This window comes from Cynoglossus semilaevis, chromosome 13, assembly GCF_000523025.1.
Source record: "Cynoglossus semilaevis isolate Cse_v1.0 chromosome 13, Cse_v1.0, whole genome shotgun sequence".
Lineage (NCBI taxonomy): Eukaryota > Metazoa > Chordata > Actinopteri > Pleuronectiformes > Cynoglossidae > Cynoglossus > Cynoglossus semilaevis.
Genome location: NC_024319.1, coordinates 21,596,556 through 21,620,952, shown reverse-complemented (window position 1 = coordinate 21,620,952; position 24,397 = coordinate 21,596,556). Strand labels below are relative to the sequence as shown.

The window sequence follows — 24,397 nt, the reverse complement described above, 5'->3', positions numbered from 1 at the left end:
AAAAATCTCAGTTCAACTTAAGGACACAGTAAAATGGAACAGCAGGGAAGGACTAGTGTTTTTATTTCATCAAACATAGTCTGAAAATAATTGTTTTTAAAATTTTAATATATGTCGGGAATTTTTAATTGACTTGATTTTGAGAACTCGACGTCCTTGACCTATGGCGCTCCCATAAATTCTTGAAACCTAGATTCAAGTCTTGTTCCATCATTAGGACGTCATGTGGCATTATACGCGGAAGACAGTTTTTATTTGAATTTGCCGTATGTTGGTCATACATTGGATGGTTCACTTTCTTGGGGAACTTTTTGCCCTTCATTGTGGCTCCCAGGTGTAAGCGAGACTCCTCTGATGTTTTTATGTCCTAGATTATGATGTTACCACTGTGTTAGTATAGGTGCATGACATAGGTATTTATAAGTCAATCACCCCCTGTATGTATATAATGTTTTTAAAAAATGATGTATTTATAAGTCAATCACCCCCTGTATATAATGTTTTTAAAAAATGACAATAAACACCTACAATTAAGATTTTTTTTTTAATCCAACCATTGTCTGAAGTGGGTATTCTCACTTTTCTGCCCAATCAATTTAGGTTTAGATGTAAACTACTGTTACAAGGTTCACTTAATTTCCTACTTTTATTTTATTTTAATTAGTGAATGCAACAGGGTTTTATATTTAGGGGTCTATGGTAGTTATATAACTGTGTGAACTATTACAAGTCTTTATTATTTCACTTTATATTTTAGAATACTATTAAATATACTATACTATATAAAATATACTTTAAAATATTGTTAAACTTTTTCCTGGCCGTCACAGTCAGGAGTTTAACAGAGCAGAGACTAAATGGGTCGGAAGTTATTGTTGAAGCATTCTTATGCATGGAACAATCTCTCCCCAAATAGTTCTAGAGCAAAAGATTTGGAATATCTTTTCTCTGACAGAAGACGAGAGAGTATTAAAAAGGAATCTTTAATTTGTCCTATTACTGTTCAAATATGTGTTGTTTAAATTGTCAATAATTGTTTAATACATTAACACCACATTATTTTGTAAACTTACCCAGCCAAAATTATAAATAAAAAAATACATTTCCAAAGGGTTCTAAACCTGAGGTGTCAGTCTCAGATTGTGTATCTCGCAGTGAGAGGAGGAGGTGATGTGAAGTATCAGCTCCTGGTGAAATCAGCCCTCTCTCTGAACCTTGGTACTGCCATCTGCTGCCTGATGGCTAGGATCCAGATGTACCGCAACGGGAAAATGTAATTTATGCCAAAAAGGACTGGCTTACTGACCAGGCTGGGGGAAATTAGTGTGTGTGTGTGTGTGTGTTCCTCTACCTCTGGTTTGTATGCCAGGCCCACAGGTCTCCTGTGCAGTGGGACTGTCCTGTCTGAGAAACCAGGGGACCAGCTGGCACTTCCTCCATTTGTGTGTTTTCCACCTGGAACCAATCAGAACATTGAATTCATGTCAGTGCAGTCATGGTGATCACTTTGACACCAGTATATTCTGTAACACGTTGCTATGGCGTGACACTAAAGCACTCTCGATATGGTCGACAATGCCGTCGCAGAAGGTTTGGTTGATTAAAATGTCACAAAATATCAGGAGTTATTTATTGAAACCATGTGCTGAATCAACATTACCAAGATTATAGAATGTCCTTGTGATATTCTAAAATTCTATGATGATTTTATTATAGTTTACTTTAACTGTCTCTTCAATGCTGGTGGAACGACCTACTGAGCACCACCAGAGCAGGGGGCATCATCCCTATCTATCTCTAAGTAGCTCTAGAAAACCAAGCTCTTCAGAGAGCACCTCCTGTACTAGCACTTTCCTGTATTTCCCTTCTTCTACACCTACTTCCACCTCTGCACTCTAACCCTCTGGAAGCACCACCTTCCTAATTAATAGTCTCCTTTCAATGTTACATAACATCTATCTATCTATCTATCTATCTATCTATCTATCTATCTATCTGTCTATCTGTCTATCTATCTAGATTCTATCTAGATAGATAGCCAGCTCGTGTCCACAAACTTCCATCTACCTGTTCCCACGTTCCTGTGTTCCCCTCTACAATGACTGCCTGATAGGACCTTCCCTTTCTTGTTTGTCAGTCTGCATTGGGATTTAAGAACGGGTGTATTCCTAATTGTTATCATGTGTCCAAAACAAATTTGTTCACCAGGCCTTGTGACAAATTTGTCAATTTGACTATGAGAAAGGCCAGCTAAAGCTATAACATGGACTATGATCAAGGGTCTCAAAAATATTTAAATACATAGAGTTTAGTCAAATTATACAAAGAACAGCTTTAAGCTAGCACAAAACAGCTACACCTAGCTTCGACGAAAGCAAAAATTACTAAAAAAAAAAAAAATCAAAAAAATATTGAATGCATATAAAGAGTACACGGAAGTTTCCACAGGCCTTATATTTACTCTTCAGTGGTCGATGTGAAAGTTTCACCTATAATTTGTAAAAAATAAAAGGGCAGAGGTCCTAAAAACAGTTTTCAGAGTTATACTATAATTTCAGGGAGATTGTACCTGTATCCTGGACACACAGTAGGCAGCTCACAATCCTTCTCCTCTTCCAGAACATCTGGGCACTCCTGTCCTCCATTAGATGGCAGCTGGATGACCAGACGTTTCCTAGATTGCTTTCTCTTCGCTACATTACCGGCTGTACACACACACAAACACACAAATCAATGACCTTTAAACACTATTAATTATATATATATTATATATATATATATATATATTTAAAATCAAACGTTCTGTTCTGGAGAATTTCAAAATGAATAGTCTATAACATTACATTAAGTGTTAATGTACTTTAATTTTTAATAAAATAATTTCCTGAGGCCGGGGTTTAATCTGCTCAAATATTCGTTTTCCAGAATAGGAAGAAACAGAGCAGCCACAGTAAAACTCTTGGTATCTGACAAATCCACAAATTGGAAATTGTAATTTCTTTTTTGCCAATTGTTGTTACTTTTTGTTTGGCTCAGGCAACGCCTTATAATGACTTCTATTAAAAACTGCTGAACTACCTCACAGGGAAATCGGTTAATCGATAGAAGATTGTTTCTCAGGGAAATCGGTTAATCGATAGAAGATGCAGGGAAGTTTGTTTAAAGTAGATGTGACCTACTCATATGCCTTCAATTGAAAAAAAAAACCCAAACTATTATACTTTAATTGATAGCCTTGACAGCCAACAGTTCAATAAACACAATGATGATGACGATAACAACACTGATGATTAGAAAATCCCAGCAGACCTGAGGTCTGAAATATATTTTATGGTATTTACGTCTGTAGAGGAGACCCCCCCTCCGCAATAGTTAATTAAGACAAAACGAGCCTCTGGTTGGTCCAGATTAGATTTGAATATGTGTGCGTCTGAAATGCTCTCCACAAGGTTAGAAGTATCAACAGCAGCACATTAAAATGCACGGCCCCCAGCTTGCGCTGCTCATTCTGCAGTGATTTATGCCTTTGTGTCAAACGAGGAGGTCGTCAAAATATGGACTGTAATGATTTTCACTCATAAATCAATGGAACTTTTTTTTTTTTTTTTGTTGCCGTGGCTGAGTTGCTCAGGCAGAGGCCGCAGCACGAAGGTGACCTCATCTAAACACCAACACCCCCCTTTTCTTTACTTGCAATACAGCAGTTTTTGACCCTTGTAGACGTGACTGAGACAGTGTCAAGTGTAAAGTGACCGTCGTTATAGCTCTGACAACGATCTGTCGAACTGGCTGTGTGAAGGAAGACATGAGAATGTGAAGGAGTAAAAATGTGTTTCACTCTGCACAGATTCTGATCAGGAGATAAGATAATCACAGAAGTAAAAGCTGGACCAAAATACACATGGCAAATTTAATGCAAAAAGGAGAGGAGAAATAAGAAGTGCTATACTGGAACAAAGACGAGCTTAAAAGCTTAAAAGACAACTGGGTACAGGTATATAATGAATATTATACAAAAGAAGAAATGAAATGAAATGAAATATTCTGTGATAAAAAAAAAAGATTTGCTATAACAGATGACAGGACAAAAGATGGGAGATCAGATCTGGTCAGACAATATAGACAGGAAATATGAAGAGATAAGAAAGTAAGAAATGACAGATGTATCTGTGTCGGTTCTCCTTCATGCAGATCATCAAATTTTCAAAATCAATCCTCTTTTAGACTTTCTTCTGTTAGTATCAGAGTCTGAATGACCTGTTGTTTTAAAACATGACAGATTATCTTTGAATGAAGAAAGTAAAGGGATATGACTGGATTCTTTTGGAATTAGTAGATTAATAAAATTGAAGTACATTTTATTCACTGTGTCCCACTGCTGCCCGGAACCAAATGACATACACTGGTCCCCGGATCCGGGGTTGAGGACCACTGACCTATATCTCCCATTGCGGAAAACCTGCCATTGGGTCGCATGTTTTGTTTGTTTGTATTTTTCTTCACCAGTTACTAAGCCACTCTGAGGCTAAGCCCCAGAACTAAAGAAGTCTCTTGGACGAGAGGTGAAATGCCTTACAGAAACTGAGATCAGTTGCTTTTGACTTAACTGTTTCAGATAGGAGATGTTAAGTAAAAGAAAAAATTACAGGTGATATGAAAAATGTAACGACATGATACAATGTGATTCAAGTTATGATAGATTTGAAATAACAATTTGACACTAATCTAAAGTATCTAACGCTTTTTTAAATTGTATTTTAGTCCTAATTTATTTAAATCGTTTCTTGTAAATCACTGTAACTGACTAAGTAATGTTTGCAACAAACGATTAATCTGTCTGAAAAGCAGCTGAATCTTCTCTTCAGGAGACTCACTCTACTTTACCTGCATCACAGGTGACAGGGCATGGGTTCCAGTCACTGAAGGGTGTCACGATGCAGTCCTTTTTACAGGGTAGCTGACAGCTTCTCACTGTGCTGGGGCGAGGACCCTCTGGACACCTGGACAAAACACAAACACATGTAGGGGGGAGCTGTGAGCACTGAGATGTCTAAGGGAACAATTCAATGAAAACATTCCTAACATTCTGTGTCATACATTCTGCTGGAATGGTCTTTACCACGTTAGCTGGCAGCTGGTTTTTGGAAGTACAGGTTGCTTCAGTATTTGAGTGTTTTTCCACTGTTAAATGATTAAAGAGTTCCCTTTTACAATCAATCAATCAATCAATCAATCAATCTATCTATCTATTTATTACTATAACTGTGGACACCTACTGCATAATCTGAAGTATATACAGCTGTGGGATTTTTTTTTTCTTAAATCAACATCCCTACATAACAGTTATGCTATTCCACTGTCTTGTCATTGTGAAGATGAAATGTGACGATGACCATGAAGTCACAGATAAAAGTTTTCTTTATAAATCAAATGAGTAACTTTACTTTTAAGCAGTCTTTTATTAACTTGAAGAAACATCTAAAACCAGGTCTGGACTTTAGCTGCTCTCTTCAGTGACTCAGAGGCAAATAGTGGAGACTAACAGAACTAGACACAGACTATCACTCTCTCAGATAAATACAATGTCAAGTGAATCCTTAAGCACTTGCGGTTTATGATTTCGCCAGAAGGATGGCCCATTTTTAGACGTCTGAAATCAGCAGCTGACCTTCGTGACCTGACAGTTTACCCAAACTAAACAACCAGCCTTGGTTATTTTAATCTTAGCCGTAGTGGCTTTAAAAACGAGGACCGCCAGAAATATGAAGCTCCATTAAAGCTTTAATAAACATCAGCCTGATCCATCCGTCGGAGCAGCGTCTGAATACAAAATGCAATTATTCCAGGCTGAATGTGGGGCAATAAGAACCGATGAAATCCCCTACCAATCAAATCCAGTTTATGACCGATGGGTGCCATCTGGATGACAGCTGATAAAGAAGAGGAGCTGGACGTCAGATCCAACAGCAGCTTGAAAATTCCTCAAACAATGAGATTATTTTTAAGCTGGCATTATAAACCAATTATTTAATAAAAACTTGATGAAACTTCCTCTGGCTTTTTTAAGCCCTCATTTTAAAAGGTAAGCATGCGACACTAACCAACACAGAGATATTCAGCCCGATATTAGCATAATTATATAATATTTGTAAGAATCGTTATCGTTTTTTATACCGCAATGCCTGGCTTTTGCCGAATTATGTGCCCTTTGGGGAAAAACAGCTGTATATGAAAGTGAAAGCCACTAGATGGCAGCATTTAATAATTAGTTGATTGTATGCAGAACACTGGTGCCAGCATCTTATACAATAGTTTGTACAGATAAATAAATAATAATACTCAATAGTATTTCAATTTGGGTAGTGGAGGGGGTGAAAACACTTCTGTCCCCTAGGTGGGGCAAGGCAGAAAATAATTGAAAAACACTGCTTTAACCCATCACCTTAGTGAGAAGGCACAATTAACCTTCCCAACCACTAGGCGATCACTGCAACGCTATAACTGTATCAGTTGATATCGCAACTGGAAAGTGTTCGGACAATATCCGATATTGGCAAAACATTAACATCAGACATCTCTATTCTTCATTAATTTGTCCTGACTGTATGTATGCGTACTAGGACTAGATGTTAGTACACCCGATAATCGACACCCAGTAGCTACCTATTGAGGTAGCAATTCAGTGATTTCAGATAATCACAGAATGAATAGGTTGAGACTTCTAAATAGTTTCCCCCTTTTTTAAAGGTTGTATATTTACGTTATGGTCCCACTGGACCTTAGATGTTAAAGCCACATAAACCCAACCTAATCTCAATATAGAAGGCCTCTCATTTATATGTAGACGATGTTACTCCAAGCACAGTTACGGTAAATCCTTAGTTGCGTTGCCAAGGTCTCCTGAGTTGATTAAAGTGATATACAGGGATTAATATGTCTACTTAAAACTGTTTATAAATGTCTTGTCATCTAATCTTCATCCGCCTGCACTTCGTAGCCAGATATTATTGCTGTTGTCCCTCATGTCTGACATAATCATCATCTAAAGGGTCACATTTGATGTTGTTAAGAGTCAGTTCTCCTCCAAGGGTTCAATCCTCGTTAGCTTGATGTTATGAAAGAAAAACTGCTCAGCCTTACTGGGTAAATGTAATCACGTAACATAGAAACAAGAAGGGATTTATTTTTAATACGCTGCACAAAATTTAATCCCTTTGCACGAGTACAAATCCTCTGGTGTCTTCATGCAAGTGAATGGCCCTTGAATAAAAAACAAAAAGCTAGTAGGCTTGAAATAGCAGGGATTTTTTTCCCCATACACTACACATATGGTCGATCATAATTGCCTGGTCCTCACAGCTGATATTTTTGGTAAAAAAAAAAAAAGATTTATAATGACCACTTGTTCATATTGACCCTCTAGACAGAAAGGTCAAGATGAACCGACTACTGATCCGACTGTTTTCAATAATTGTTTAAATAAAAATAAAATTAGGGGTGGACAATTTAACGTAAATTTGTTAGTTAACGGGTCGTTGCTCAGTGACACTGGATAATGATGATGTGGTTGCAAACAAAAAGGTGATGAAGATTCCTTTCTGAGAGCTGTAGTATAAGTCGTTCTCTTTTTCTCTCATTATTTTCATCTAATTATTTTTTATTGTAATTTCATCATACACAGAGTGAGGTAGTGGAGGAAAGCAGTAGGAAAAGACAGAAAACATAGCCTTGACATAGTTCAGGCTGCGATATCACACTACTAAAAAACATTTCTGCAATTTAGTACAGTTCAGTTTGGAGCAGCCCCCTGGTGGTCTAGTGGGTAGTATTCAGCGATCTCACCACTGCGCCCTGGGTTCGATTCCCTGTCAGGGAAACTTTATTTTGTTCTATGGCGCCTCCTGTGTGGCAGCCTGTGAGTTACGACCACGTACGTAGGAGCCTCTCCCGTGGCAGCAAGTGTTGGGTGTAAAGACTCACACTGTAAATCTCCACATTGTGCGACGAACATGGGACTCAATTTTTTAGGATTTAGCTAATAAAAATAAGAGAAGAGCGTAAAGCATTTAAGATTAAAACTTCATAAGGAGTGGCTTTACTAATAACTTGCACAGACACAAAAGAACTTTCCAACCATCAGTGCTGCCACTGTTGTTGCTGATGCTGTGAAATTATTGGTAAAATAAAGGCAAAATAACGTGTTACTACAAGAATTGTGTTCCTCCCCCGGCAGCCAATGTCACTGTTCATCCAATAATGCCACTTGTTGGTCTAAATCACAGTCATATTGGTAATGTCTCATACAACTGTTCATCCAATAATGCCACTTGTTGTTCTAAATCACAGTCATATTAGTAATGTCTCATACATTTGTTTAGTCAACAAATTGCTACTTTAAAATATATAAATAATATATTTACCTATATACATACTTGTCAATCTAGAAAGTGACTTTTTAAAACCCCTTAGCTTTAAGCTTGCAGGAGTTGTCCCACTGCTGCTTCTATTATTGAAAGTGTTTTTTTTATTATTATTTTGGAGTTACGGTATGTACTTCTGGAGTCTAACTCGGTGACACAGATTTACTAAATATTAAACAGTAGAGTGTCAAAGGAACACAGCCTTTGAACTGATTTTCTCTAGAAAAGGGGGGGGGAAGTGAATTATTTTAAAAACTAATTTTCTGCTTGGTAAAAACTGTTATGGTGAAATCAAAGGTCATAAACTATTCAAATAGCGTCAAGTTCAGAGGCAACAGGCTCATTCAACCAACTTTAAAGAAACATGAACCTTTTATAATGAAAAACTGTGACGTTCTTTGTACCACGGTTGTTTTTGTAAATTTTAACCAGAGCTAAAATCATAAAGACGCAACAGCTCATTTCACCCGACCATCTGTTGCTGAGATGTTTATATCTTATCCTCTCAGCACTGACTCAGTAATGTTATTGTGTGTGTTTTTCTTCGCTTCCTTCTCCTCCCCGCATGTCTTTATCTGACTGGCAGGCACTGTTGATCAGCGCCCCCATGGGAATGCTCCCGCAGAATGAACAAACAAACATATGCAGATGTGGCTCCATCGCAGCCAGGCAGATGGATCGGATCTGTCTTCTTCTTCCTGCTCCCCACACACTGTCTGCCTGCAGGCAATCAACCTCACACACAGCATCACATACACACACACGCATACATACACACACGTGTATGTGTGTGTATGCGTAAACACTGACTGTCAGAGCCCAGAAAGAAACCTGGGACACTGCAGAGAGAATTATGTCAGAGCCTGAGGGTGGGCCTGCCACCATCCTCTCCAGAAAACTGCTGTGAATAAGGGAAACTAAAAGTAACAACGTCTGTTTATTGATTGTGACAGTGTCTGTGCTGAAAAGAACCAGTTGTGCGTGTGTGTGTGTGTATAATCACAGTCAATAATGTGGAATTGACAGAAAATGAAAATTACTTGATGTTGTTATGTTGCTGTGTTCAGGCCGGGTCAATCATTTCTTGTCCCAGTTGTATTAATGCAGACTGCACTAAGAAGGTGGATAAGGGTCGAGGGCCAAATACTGCACAGACAGTTTTGAGAATGTTTAAGACTTCATTATCCATATTAAATCAAATTACTCTCATATACTGGCTATGTAGCAAGGATATTGGGAAGGTCTGTAATAAAAATCTAACCTTGATCCTACATCCTTGTGTAGTTATAGACCAATAACTGACCTCACCTGTGTCCAGAATTACTTGAAACGCTGTTGCAAATCTGTTACATTGACTATTTGTCAGAAAAAATAAATTGCATCATACAGAAACCCTACTATGGTTCTAGATAATGGGCTAACTTACAGTATATTAGTCATATTTGACCCTTTATAATTATTACAAGGAAACAGGTTGTTAAATTTAAAAGAGATTTTCTTCACCAGACTATACAGGTAGTTCTGCGCTGAGGATTCTTGGGAGTTTTCTTTTTAACATGATCAGCCTCTTGAGGTCAAATTCAGCACCTTTTTTTAGTTAGCCCTTTCCCCTAATCCTATTTAATATGACAGAAATTTTAAATTTCACAAATCAATAAAGCTATAAATGTAGCCCATGGCTTTTAGTTTAAACTACTGTGATTTCTTACTCTCATTATGTTTTTACAAGTCCAGTAAAAGGCTAATATAACAATGAAGCAAAACATATTTAAAGAGGCGCCCTGTCTACATTAATAGCAGGAATTAAAATATTTCTCTTTGCTGAAGTTATACTGTATGTAGGACTGGCTCAAATGAACCTGAGTTATCATTTGAACTGCTCGGGGATTAAAGCACTCCCCTTCCCTCACTATATTACACACATATTTATTAATGTCATTATCATATAAGCATTATTTTGACTAGTTTGTTCTTTTTTCCTCCCCTCTCTCACTGCCATGTCTAGTTCCATAGCGTAGTGGTTGGCACACCAGCTAGACCAACAGAGAGCAGAGATTCCCTGTGGAGCCACATATCCCTAATGGCCTTCTGTGGTGGCTTGTTTTCAATGCAAAGACTTATACCGTAAATGTCCCTATTGTGGAACGAATAAGGGACTCTCTCTCTCTCTCTCTCTCTCTCTATATATATATATATATAAAAATATATATATATAAATTACATCTGACATTTCTGACAAAGTTGTTTCTACGTCTTCATAGATCTAAGTCAGGTGTTTCAAGTGTACGGCCCGCGGGCCAAGACCAGCCCATGCAGGGGTTCAGTACACCACGATTAATGACTGTTAAACTGAAAAATAACACTGCATGTTACTGATGTATTGTCAAGTATTTCATTAGATATTTCTTCTAATATATGTGTACATTTGCAGGAAAACAAAGGGGAAAACCTGGACTTATTGTTATTTTTTAGGTAATTATGTTATGATAATGTACTGGTCCGGCCCACTTGACATCTAATCAGGCTGTATGTGGCCGCTGAACCAAACACCCCTGATCTAAACAGATTGTGTATGAATAGGATGTAGTGTTGTCACGCAGCTACTGTTCACTCTCTTCCCCCATTCCCTTTTTCCTCTCCCCTCTGCTGTCTTCCCTCTCTTTCTTTTTTGGGTGAAGCAGACCACAGACTAGACTAGCGTCTGATGAAGTTTTCTTCGTGTCCCCAAAAGAGCTTATTCAGATTGATGTTTGCAAAATTAGAAATAAGAATTCCCCAAAGGTGGCATCAAACCCAGAACTGTCTTCTTGTTTGTTTTTGTATAAACAGAAAATCATTATGCTCTACCTTGTCCATGTGGAATTATCCCAAGAAAATACAGTACAAACATTCCAACATTTTTTGGGGGCACCTGGCTTAAATAATTGTTATATAAACAGTCAGTCCCACATCTGTGAATAAATAACAGGATAAATAATCTAGAGACGTTATGTTAAAATGTTAGATTATTAGTTGTCTCTTTGCCCACCTTCATGGCCAGACTGGAATTCTTTTCTTGGCAACAAACATACCTGAGAAACTGAAGTGCAATTGGATTTTAATCATCCAAATATAGAAAATAATTTGTCATTAGCTGAACGGCCAAAGGGGGCGTAAAAAGAAGGATATCCCTCTTTCTTTAGAGCGACATTGCCAATGAATCATGGAAACCTAATGTAATTTATGGCTTCCTCAAGCTTCAGTGCATAAATCGTCCTGTTTTCCTCTGATATTTGGATCGGGGAGGGGGCTGCAATCTTAGCAGCTCACTTCCTTTCCCGAGCTATTTCCACAAGCATTTTCGGGGAGGAAATCCCAATCAGGTTGAGAAATGTTATCTCCTTGATATTTTCTGGATGACTGTGTAACAGTCCTGTCTCTTCCTAGAAAGACAAGACTGCAACAGTTTTTGGAATGTCCAGTAGCAGTCGCTCTTCTTTCCGCATCTCTAAGATAACTGAGCTTCCAGGGCAGTGTCTATCAGGAGTTTATCTGATAAGTGAACTAACTATGGACAGTAGTAATAGCATCGGTTTTCAAGGTAATATCCCTTTAAACACTGGATATCTGCCTGTTAAAAAAACTGGAGAAGCAGTTGTGTTTAAAAACTGGCACGGAGCTGACACTAATCAGACACCGATACCATCGGTTATTAGAATGCTTATCGTCTCTATGAGCAAATTTAATTTCATAAAACCAAGATGTAATTTGTTATAAGATAGTTAAGTGTCAAAAATATCAGTTTCTGTCGCATTGAAAAGTAATATAGAATAGTGTTTCTTTTATCCTAATATAAAAGAAAAGGCAATGGTTCTAAAAAAAAACATTGCTACCTCCGCAAAAATCTTTGTATGCATGCAGCATAATTGTATGTTTATCACCGCTTTGTAGACTGAAGTAAAGGTTAAAATTATCTAGTTACAAAACTACTAAAAATTACAAATTACTCATAAAAACTACTCAATTACAGTAAGTGGTAGTGAAAGTGAACTCCTTGTCATTGTGACACAGCAGACCACTGCACACACAACCAAATGTGACCTCTGCTTTTAACCATCACCAAAGTGAACAGGGGGGCAGCTCAAGCGCTCAGAGCACCATAGTGGTAACTTGGTGGTGGACTCGAACCTGAATCCTTCCGGACCCATGTCCACTTCCTTAAGCACCAAGCCACAACTGCCCCTGTAACTTGGGTATATACAATTTGTTACATTCCACCTGTGCAACATTACTACCAACTAACTTACTAGTACTGCCCCCTGTTTCTAGCAAGACATGAAGTGGAAATCTGTCTAATTTATTCCACCGTTCCTTTTTGGTTTAAGATCCAAATTGAATCCTAAGGTTTTATTGTAGTACCAATACACATAAAAAATGTTGCAGCACAAGCTGCTGCTTTTATGGTTGAATCTAAAAATCATCCTTTTCTACAGCCAGTCAGAGGGAATTCATTGAATGATGTTAACATTTTTACAATGAACACTTTCACTTGAACTTTTTAACTTCAGGTAAGTGGTTTATAAAGTGGCCATTTGTTTACGTGCAGACTAATAGCCTGTGATTTTGCCCAATGGACTGTTTTTGATTTTTGTGTTAACACACAGCAAGTCTCAGCAATTCCACACTGCCTCATCATTTACCAGCCAAAAGGAAACAATAAGACCAGTAAGAGTGTTTTTGTGGGAAAGCGTTGTCAGAGTTTAGGACCCCACCGTTCTTATTGACCAGCCAAAACAAAAAGATAATGAGAGGCAAATCGACTGGAACCCTCTCTTTTGTACCCCATGTTTCTGAAATCTGCTGAGGTGCTGTTTGTGTTCCCTTTTCATCAGCTGGTTTGCTATAGAAAAACTGAAAAACACCAGCAGACATTCTGGACTATGACCTTTCTGCTGCCTGATAAAAGCCGCTGGAGTGGGTCAGCTGCTGAACGAAACTGGAAATTCATCTTTATATTTTATCAGGCCTTCCTCCTGTGTATGTCACCCACTTGCCGCTTAAGTCTTTGGTAGTTGCAACATTCCTCATTTATAACAACAGCGGAATGTGAAAACGAGGAACAAAAACAGGATTCTGGTGACTCGGTTTTTATGTAATGTTTTCAATGTATTCAAAGGCATAAAAGATGTATGAGGAGAGTACAGAGGAAGTGTGCTGTCTATCCAGGAAATGGTGACTAAGTTAAAAATGAAGTACACAAGATTTATGAGTACTGTATTTTCCAGACTATAAGTCACTCCGAAGTATAAGTCGTACCAGCCAAAAATGCATAATGAAGAAGAAAAAATCATATATAAGTCACTCCGGAGTATAGCTCCCACCATACAGCTAGAGCGCCCTCAAATAACAAACTCAAATAACAAACGTGAAATTATATATTTTAATATATGAGTAGCACCTGAATATAAATCACAAACTCGGCCAAAGGATGAAAAAATTGCGACTTATAGTCCGGAAAATACAGTAATAAAGGCAAAGAGGAATTGGAAATTGAATGTATTTTTTTATAAGTGGCCGGAACCGCACTAAAAACAGGAGTCACATTTGGTTGCTGTGTCACAATAACTAGTAGTTCACTTTCTTTTCTTTTCCTTGCCTTTGATTGCTGTTTACAACTAGTATTGTGAGCAATACTTCCAGTCACATGTCCATGCAGTTCCAAACTGTGTTCCAAATTTTGTTGTTAGTCATGTGAGGGTGCACACATGACGTGCCCCCTGGCCTGCACTCACATTACCCTAAAGGCAAGAGTGCTGAAGCCTGTTTGCCTTCAACACAAATGTCAGTAACTGATGTTCATATTCGATCAAAGCAGCACGATGGAGAGTTCACTTGATTCGTGAGCGGCGATTCGCAGTCAATCATGCTGAATGCATAACATTTGTTGCGGAGGCAGCAGGAAACGTGAGCTTGTACAAATGTGTGGCCAAGTGTACTGTTGTGCTCAAGCACGGTGCACTTGAACTCACACTAGCCATAGAATCCAGACTTTAGGGTGACTAACATGCTTAGCCACAGTACGACTGCCTAAAGTGAGTGCACTTTACGTGTCTCTGTGTGTTTCTAGATGTCAACATGTTCAATGGCATGCTTGTCATTTTTGGGTGGTCTTTTCGCATTACTCAGCATAAATCTCTTTTCATAAGATGACAATGAGTTTCATAGTATGAAAAGCCACACAGCCTAAAAACTTACTGGTACCACCTTGAAAAGTTACATATCAACATATGAAAAAGAGGTGAGACTAGGCGGTAGAGATAGTTTGACGTGATTCAATTATTTGGATCAGTAGAGAGAGACATAAGCAGTCAGCATACCAAAATCTATGATGGAGTAGGGGGCAAGGTGGTATGAATGTTGTCTGAAAGAGCTAGAGTAGAACGTACAGCACTGCTGTAAATGTGTGTATATTCCCACTGTGAATCCCCTGAATGGAGATACTGCTGTTTGTACAACTCCCACGACCTACATACACTACTCTGCCTAACTTTCCTCCGCCGATAAAAACCTGTCATCCTATCTAACTTGCAGCCCCTTCATTTATTTCATACAGAGTCTCCTTGCCTTAGCTCTCTTTGTAATACTCCTACAGTATACTTGCTGGAAAATAACATTTGAAACAGCCTTCTTGAAGGTATTCATTGATGCTTGGGGTTTTACTACATCACTGTCTAAAGCTGCACAGTGTTCTGTATTGCAACGGTCCCCAACCTTTTTAGTACCAAGGACCGGTCGGCCGGTATCAGTCTGAATGACCTGTTGTTTTGAAATATTGCCAGATTATCTTTTAATGAAAACAGTAAAGGGATATGACTGGATTTTTTTGAATGAAGTAAAAAATAGTGTCCCCCTGTGGGACGGTACAAAATGATCTACAGACCCACATCCAGTCCCAGAACCAGGAGTTGAGAACCCCTGCTGCATTGTACACTATGTATAGTTGGAAAAAACTGATGGAAGAGTAGAACATGTGGACCTACGTTTGAACTGCAGGAAAATAAGGATTAACCTTAACGTTCTGGTACAAGTAAGTATGTAGAAGATTATTGTATATACTTCGAAAGTTCCTGTTATGTTAATTGGTTGAGTATTTGTTTGCATTGTCATAATTGAAATCTCTGCAGATTCTCCTGACCTCAACAGTAGTTTTATGCATCCTCCTGCTGCAGTGTCATCCTCAGACATCTTGTCTCGCCTGATGATTTAATTGCCTTTAAGCTTTGAGAGCCATTTAATTACTGTCATTATCATCAATGAAAAATTACCAGCTCCTAAAGATAGCAAAGTTAATTAGGCTTCAAGAGACAGAGAGTTTATATATTTATCTGTGGAAGATATCTGTGAGAAAGAGACCTTGATGTTTCTTCTGTTTTAAATTATACTTACTTACTACCAGTACATTTACACATCAACTCATGTTCTTATATCAATATTTAAAACATTTTTACCACAGTTTTAACTGCACGTTTGATAACAACATTGGTTACAAACCAGCACGTTTCAGAGTTTTTCTTCCATATTGAGAAAGAAGTGGATAACAAAAATTAAAGATGAAGTGCTAAAAGGCTGCTAGCCTTTACTTCAAAATTAAAGATGAAGTGCTAAAAGGCTATTAGCCTTTACTTCGCCATCTATTCGGGAAATTCAGGCATTGCAGGGAAAAGGCAGATGTGTAATGATAGTATAACTTAATAACATAATTTAGACAAATTTGGTGGGCCGGATTAAAAAGCCAAACGGGCCGCATTCAGCCCCCGGGCCGTAGTTTGCCAATGTCTGTTCCACACAGTGACATTTTGCTGCCCTCGGAATTGGAGAAATTCAGATTACTTTATAAACTGGAATATAATTAATATTATTAAATAAGCATTTCCAATTAAAATAGACAACGTAAACACATGCACACATCCATACTGACTCCCTCAACTTTATATTTAAATGACAGTATTCAACTGAAATTATGACATACTGTATATTGGCTTTGTTGCTCATGTAATAAGAGTCCATAAATTAAAGAACTTAACAGAAATTAATTCTAGGTCATCCTTATAGTTTTGGCACTGCACACCTTATTTAAAATAAAATCTAGCTGATGTCACATACTTGAAGGCCTTGAACTCTTAGATTTTCTGAAGTTTGTTATTTTGTGTTTTTTATATTTATATTTACCAGGAGTTTATTTGAGACCCTTCCACAACTACAAATCAGACAAGACCTTTAAATAATCACTGATTCTAAATGTTGGAGCTGCAGGATAAAAACAAATCTGCACCGGGTGAGATAAGGTGGCTTCAGAGCCAAACATAAACAGGTGTTAAAGTGGATAAATGCGATGAGAGATTAAGACAGAATAGATAAAAGGCTGCTTACTTCTTGGGAGGCACCTGTCCTACGTTGACCCGCACACAGATGACTTTACGGGTCTGCATTCCCATGGAGCAGGAACCCTGAGGGCCCCCAGCGGAGGTGTTGGGGGTGAATGAGGAGGAGTCTTCCGTGCATGGGCCCCAGGGTCCAGTCTGCCAGTGGTAAACCGTACAGGCGTGTTCGTTACAATTACGTACTTCCTGAAGAGTACTGCTGTTTGGGCAGAGAGCACCGCCTAAAAAACAATAACATTTAGCCAGAGAGAGTTATTGATCAAATGCTTTGATAAAATAAATCAATAATAACCAACATGTCCTAACAGTAATGTTGCACAGTGGATGGTAGATTAAAAAGAACTTAATTACTGCAGATAATCACAGAAACCATTAAAACAGCGGTCTACCATCAAGGCCAGCAAGATCTTCTCTGCTGGACTACACAGTACCAGAATCAGTCTTATTGTTCAAAATTCTTTACATGAATATTTATAAAATAATACACAGTAGTCTCTCCTCATCATTTCTTTTGGTTGTTCTGCTTCCACTCGCATAGTTTTTCTTTTTTTAATCCAATCATATTTCAACTAATAAGACCAAGGGTGTCAAACATATGGCCTGCGGGTCAAAACCATCCCACTGTGCGGTTCAACACAGCCTGCTTGATAAATTTTGAAAGTGAACCCTTCAAGTCAGAGATATTTTGTCAAATGATATTTAATTTAATATAAATATTTTCTAATATATTTGCACATATTTGCATGAAAACACCTGAATTAGATGTTTTGGTGAGTCTTTTTAATGATATTGCAAATGTATTATGTTATTATTGAAGCTTTTTGATGATTTTTTTTTTTTTGATGCATTGTACTGTTTTGTTTGTTGCTTTGGAATGGCAATTTTATGATTTCACATTTCTGCAGAATACTGATGGTTTCTAAGTTCAGGCAGGACACCACTGAAGGTCCAGGTGAGAAATACAGAGCACGTCACTTCAATGGGTCAGTGAGTGTGAAGTGTACACTGTGTCATCGTAGTTCACCAATTGATTTAGTGCACAGTGCACTGATTTAGTGCAGAGAATGCATTTTTTGTGTATTGAGGCCAAAGTAGACAACAGCTGCTGATATGCAGAATGTCAAACCTTTCTGTCTGAATCAGATTCGAGACCACACTGTAACTGTGATGACGACTCGGACAACCTAAACCAGACTTTAGATAGAACCTGCACCCCCAGCCACTTCAGGGAAAAGGCCATTCCTGATGGGAAATGCATTATTGATAGTTGATATAGAGAAAACATTGGTCTTCACCTCATTTAAAGTTACATTTGATATTTTACAAGAACAATACTATTGTTACGGTTTGTATTTTTCTAAAGAGATGAGAAGCCATTTGATTTGGATTTTTGATTGTAATTCTTCAGACCATAAGTGAATTCTATTTTTCACAAGTTTGATTTAACACATAGGTAGGGAAATAAGTAAAAGCTTACATTAGTGAATACAGTATTTTTACCTATAGTAAATATATGTCCACTGCTCAGACTAATACACACACACACACACTCTGTGATCCCTCAGGAATTCTATAAATACTATTATTCTGAAAATCCACATAAAGCTTTTTTACACTCCTGGATTTTCCTGGAATCATACTGATAACAAATGCTTTCAGGAGTCTCTCTGTGAATGTACAGCAGCCTGACAAAACACAACCCGATGACAAAAATACATTGAGCAAAAGCACAACTGGAATTCGTTTACCTCTGTGGAAAAGTGCCAAACACTGTTTAAAATTCCCTTCATTCAGAGGCAGTTCTATTCAAAAACAATAATAAAAAGTTGAAGAAAGTGTCAGTGCAATGCTTTTTATAGTTCGCAGAGATTTTGAATTTGTGTTTGCTGTTCCCGAGGCTGCAGATTGAGGACTGGGCTGATAGACTTGATGTTTTCAGCTGTACTACGCTGTATAAGGAGGTAAAGATTCTCTCTTCTGCTTTCTTCCAATTTTTTACCTCAAAATGTCATTAGTTTAATGAGAGAATAAAACTTACAATTACTTCTTAGATCTTGAATGGCAATAATTTGAGATTGTGTTAAAGCATAGCCCAAAAAGCTAGAAATGTGTATGTTGATTATGATGAAAAATTCCAGTTTTTTAGAGTTTAAAAAATAGATAGAGATAGAAGAATAGATAGATAAAGATAGAGATAAATGGCAACTGCAAACACAGCCAAGTGTTATCAGAATATATTCAGCAGCTTTACATCATGACTGTTTTTTGCATTTCATGTGTTGCATAAGGTTTGTTTTGATTAAATTTTTATCCACTTTCGAAATGTTTTCCACCTTAATCAGATGTAGCTGCCCATGTACTAGCATAGTTACTGTCACCTCTGCTCCTTACCGTGTCATTTAATCGACAGTGAGTGTAATTACTAAAGGGTTGCATCATAAAGCCTAATGAGAACTCGTATTAAGTCCTAATATGTGAGCAGCCATGCTAAAAAGGCTTCTAATGAGCTTTTGTAATGTCTACATAATCACAGGACAATGATATTAGTGTTTGTACACAAATTTAAAGCTTGTATTCCTTTAGCTGTGAGTGGTTCCTGAGGTTTGTAATTATTTATCATCAAACCACAAAGGCAGAACACAGTGGTTCATAATCTCATCTGTTCAGCTGTGGAGAACTTCTGTTCAGTCTCTCTTTGTGTTTATACAGAAAATAGAAACACTTGCAGCTACAAAAGTGTCCAAAAAAAAAAAAAAAGAAAAACTACCAAAGCTAGTCAACATTACTGCTAACTAGAGTTTGAACTAGAACTGTATTAGGTCTACAGTCAGAGATTTACCCAAAAGTTCAGGAAACTTGGGCACCCGCGAAAGACCTTCAGTCAGAGAGAAAAAAAGAAACAACAAAATGTGACAAATAAATCAAATATATTTAGAAACTGAAGCTACGACAACTCAACAAGGAAGAAAAGAGACAACCCAACTATTTCACACTGCTAAAGGGAGCTGCTAAGAAGTGCACATACTGAGAAAATTACACCAAAATGTTTTTTTTTGCCAATGTTTTAAAGTTACTCAAAGTGCTCAATGATATTGGTTGGTGCAGAAGGACATTTAGGACGCCTATTCTTGACATGGGTGTTGACACAAAACTTGTTTGGTTTGAAATTTGAAATCTATTAAAGCTAAAAACAAAACATTAAATAGATTCATTACCCTCGATCACTGTGATCCAGGCTATTACCATAGCAGTGACTGGGAGAGAAGACAGATAAATACAGATACAGATAAGAAAATGAAAAATGTGACAAAATCAAAAAGAACAAAAATGCTGAGAACTTATATGAGAAGGTAAAATAAACACAGTACAAACAATAACCACTACAGCAGAATGACACCGTTTTTAAAATTAGGGCTGGCTCGATACTATACTCAGGATTGGTTGGTCAAACTTAAGTCGGTGGGACATGCCATAAAGAGGAACACTATCACCTCAGCAACAGCAGTTTGTGGCATGCCGCAGGAGAAAAAAAAGTATTGGATTGATATTGTTAAGTTCCAGTATCAGTATCGGACATAAAAAAGTTCTATCGGGCCATCCCTATTTAAAATAAGACTAGGAAGCACACATTTAGAACTGCGGGCCATAGGTAGAAGGGGACTCACCTTCTCCAGCATTATACGCCAGGATGGAGCGAATCCTCATCTGCTTCCCCTCGATGGTCTTACTGGAGCAGGTCTGAGAGCAGGTGGACCAGGGGGTCCAGTCGCTGAGGACACAGTCCCTGGAGCAGGGAACCACACAGGGAATGGGTCCAGGAGGGGAAGACGAGGAGCAGAGGTTTTGGTCCACCACATCTCCTAAAGAAAAGAGAAGTTATCTTATTGATAAAGGGATGAGAGTCTGGACAGGAACTTTGACAAGGTCCAATCAACGTTGCACCTACAGAATTATCCAAACTCTGGTAGCAGGAAAGAGGCAGAACTGGAAGTCCAACAGAAACACTAGTGACAGGAACTTTGACAAGGTCCAATCAATGTTGCACCTACAGAAAAACTAGTAGACTTTATAAACATGAAGTTAACTATAATTTATAATATACTATAATATACAAGCTTTATTTTTCATCTGTTCTCTTTAGTTCCTTTACTGGACAGAAGATAAATTGTCACGGCAAACCCGCTGCTAATGCTGCTGCTACTGCCGTTGCTGCCTGTATTTTAAGAAAAAGCCTCCTCCTCTCCTCACTTTTCCTCTCCTCTTTTCTTCTCCTTGCTCCTCTCTCCTGAGTTTTCATGGAGAGGACAGGCGGAAAAGACTTTTTGAGAAAACAGACACGTCTCTGCGATTTGAAACGGGCTGTGTGCTCGACACTGTGCTATCAATTAAGACACACAGCTGCTCATTTTCCAGCTGCTCCGTCTGTGCACGCGTCCAACCCGAGTGTGACGGTGATAATTTGATTTCTCCAACGGCTCTGTCAGTCTTTTCACTTCATACTCATCCCTACATTTACTGCCTGGTGCGTCTGACATAAAAAAGTTCATATAATAAGTGAACCAACACAAACTTGAACAATTATCGACTTTTTTCTCACATAATAGTTTTAATTTCTCATCACAACATCTCTGCGTGCTGAGACGCTTCATTTTTGACAGTTTGAGTATTTGTTAGACTAAATTCATTATTATTATAATTATTAGTATTAAGTATTCACAGTAATATCCTTATCCCCACAGTATGAGCGAGTAAAAAAAAGCAACGAATACAATTAACCTTCATTGTATTCGTTGCTTTTTTATTATATAATAATTATACAATAAAGGAACAACTGAGAGATACAATTATTATTTAAAGTGTCAATTCAAATGGGAATGACCAATAAAAGAGAACATGAGACGAGCTCCAGTTTGTCTCTAAACGTTACTCACCAACTCTGCGCACACAAATGTTCTGGAATATTCTGGAATATAAGGTGCTGACCAATAAATAGAAACCATTCCTTCATTTTAAACAATACATATACGGAGTTCGGTGCGACGTAACTCAATTCCATCTCAGGTCGGAACTCGTATACAGTACATAAATCACTCACCTACGCTAACACAGTGGTAACAGCATAGTTTTGGACATAAAGACATCAGAAGAGTCTGACTTACGCCTGGGAGCCATAACGAAGGGCAAAAAGTTCCCCAAAAAAACAACACAAAAGAAAGAAAATGAGTGAAGCGCTGTCCAATATATCGCGAGAACCGTCGAATGTAAACAAAAACGTCTTCCGTGTATAACGCAGAGTGAAAACGTATTCGTCCACATGTCGTAACGCAGTTTCAGCAGATGTTTCTGGCCTTAATCTGACACACAGGGAGTTCTCTTGACAAACTAATTTTACAGATTGAGTGAATGCAATTTAGATAACTGCACATTGTTTAAAAATGAGGTTTGTAAAAAAAAGTTTGACTTAATAGCTTTCTTAAAAGCAATATTTTAGTTTGATTTAACCTTTTACTGTAGCTGCAGAAATTATTCAACACAATTCACATGCAGGGTTTTACTTTGCCTGGACAGCTCATTATGACTATATGTTATGGGCTACAAAAATTAATATGGATGAACTGTTGACTCAGGCCTTACTGAAGGTGTTTGGTATGCACTTAGCAAATTCATATGGGAGTCCCGCATTTCTCATGTTTCATTAATGATCTCCTATAGATTCAGCGTAAAGTGGGTTCAATTAACCCACATACTCCTTATGTTTGCTTCATGTGCTTCCATGAACCAGATAAACAGTGGGCGTTTTCTTTGCAGAAAAAAAAACATATACAATTTTAATCCTTCCAATTGAAATTTCAGACAGCACAGAATCGCTGAAGCTTTAAAAGTCACACTCAGCCGGACTGTGCATTAAGATGTCAGTTTTGGCAGTTCTGCAGTGAATCAATCACAAAAGAACTGGAGATGAATAAAAAATAGAATTTGACAAGCTGAAACAGGAGAAAATGGGGAAAAAAAGGGAGCAAAGAAATATGAAAGTGATGGTGGAAATGAAGATAAAACACTGTTGTCCTCCTCAGTGAAGAAAAACCTAATGTCCTCCTGATATACTAGACACAGGAGCCATGATAACTAAAAACAATCATTTGATAAATGTCTAAATTAAGCATAGTATGATCTTTTGAAAATAGGGATTCCCAACGCGTGGTGGGGTGTGCGAGCTGCCACTAGGGGGATATGATTTATACCTGTGTTCTGGTCATTTGAGCATAATTAGCTTGTTCCGTTTTTTGGGGGTGGGGTGGGTGGGTGGTGTTTGGAGATATAGAAGGAGGTGCACGGCCAAAAAAAAACAACAACTGGGAAGCACTGCTCTAAAAGATTATAGAGCAGCAGGACCAGGGAAAACATAAGGTGGGTTAAAACTTTATTCTTCAACTGCTGACAGTACTTCACACAGAGAACCAAAGCGTGCCTTTTATGGGAACACAAAACCCACGCCTCCAACTAATAGTCCTGCAGGATGAGAGGGAAACCCACAAGTGTCGGCCACAATAGTACTGTTTATAGTACTCTGTGATCTTTATACAGTAATTAAAATGCTATTTCTGCTTAGGGTAGCCTAAAATAACCCCTTTGATGTTGTCCTAGATACATTTACTCTAATCTATGACCTCGCAATTAATTCTAATTCTGCAAACAGAGGTTTCAGTAATAACAATAACAACAATAATAACACCAGTCATAAATCATAGTTCAAATGGGCAAATTGAAAGGATGGATTTCAAATTAAATTCCACCAATAAATTATATTAGCCCTAATTTTAGTGCTCAAGAGATAATAATTGGTTCTTTGGACTGGAAGAAAAACCTAGGCAATAAACTAAATAAAGTAATTTGCCAATTTTTGCAGGTTAACATTTCAACAATGCACAATATAAAAGTCAAGAAAATTATAATCAAACCTGTGTTTGTGAGGTTAGAATTTACATACTGGTGAAACTGGCACCTGAGCTCTGTATGTGAGCATCTGACTAAAATATCTGCAGCTGTAAGATCATGTATGCAAGTTAAAACACGTCTGAACAATACGTCCACGAGGACACAACGGAGTCTCAATGTGCCAAATAAGCCTACGAAATCCAACATCCTCAACTGCCGAGAACTGTTGATAATCTAAGGCAATGAATTCCATTATATTTTCCGTAAACCCCTTGGCCTTGGCACAGTCCCATAAAACTTTCATGGCTTTTCAAAAATATCTGGTACAGACAGAGTGGATGTGCTGGAAGGGACTGTACTAGACCTGGTCTTCTCATAATCAGCATAGCGATCAGGATGTTTTGATTTTAAAAGGAAAATGAATCCCAAGTTTTTTCTTTAGCGATGTCAGCATTATTTGATTTACAAATGGATAGTTGTAACTTATGAGGCTTTGACCCACGCAAGTGTGTGTAGCTGCAGATTTTACTTGCATCATCCAAACACTATATGGCTGTCAAGTTGTTTTAATGTGGCCTTAGCTAAGGGTACTGCTGCTAACAACAGTGGTGGTAGGAGCAG

The 24,397-nt window shown here is 37.9% G+C and overlaps 1 protein-coding gene across 1 annotated transcript in view; it reads right to left on the bottom strand.

Annotated features, from left to right (window-relative positions):
- The window catches only part of thsd7ab (thrombospondin, type I, domain containing 7Ab), a 146,778-nt gene that overhangs the window by 38,989 nt on the left and 83,392 nt on the right, over positions 1 to 24,397 (bottom strand). Inside the window, exons 9-13 of the mRNA XM_025061560.1 lie at positions 20,506 to 20,700; positions 16,830 to 17,061; positions 4,885 to 5,000; positions 2,570 to 2,705; positions 1,352 to 1,455 (exon numbers count right to left, since the gene is read on the bottom strand). Coding sequence (XP_024917328.1) covers positions 1,352 to 1,455; positions 2,570 to 2,705; positions 4,885 to 5,000; positions 16,830 to 17,061; positions 20,506 to 20,700 — 783 coding nt within the window. The remainder of the gene's footprint in view (positions 1 to 1,351; positions 1,456 to 2,569; positions 2,706 to 4,884; positions 5,001 to 16,829; positions 17,062 to 20,505; positions 20,701 to 24,397) is intronic.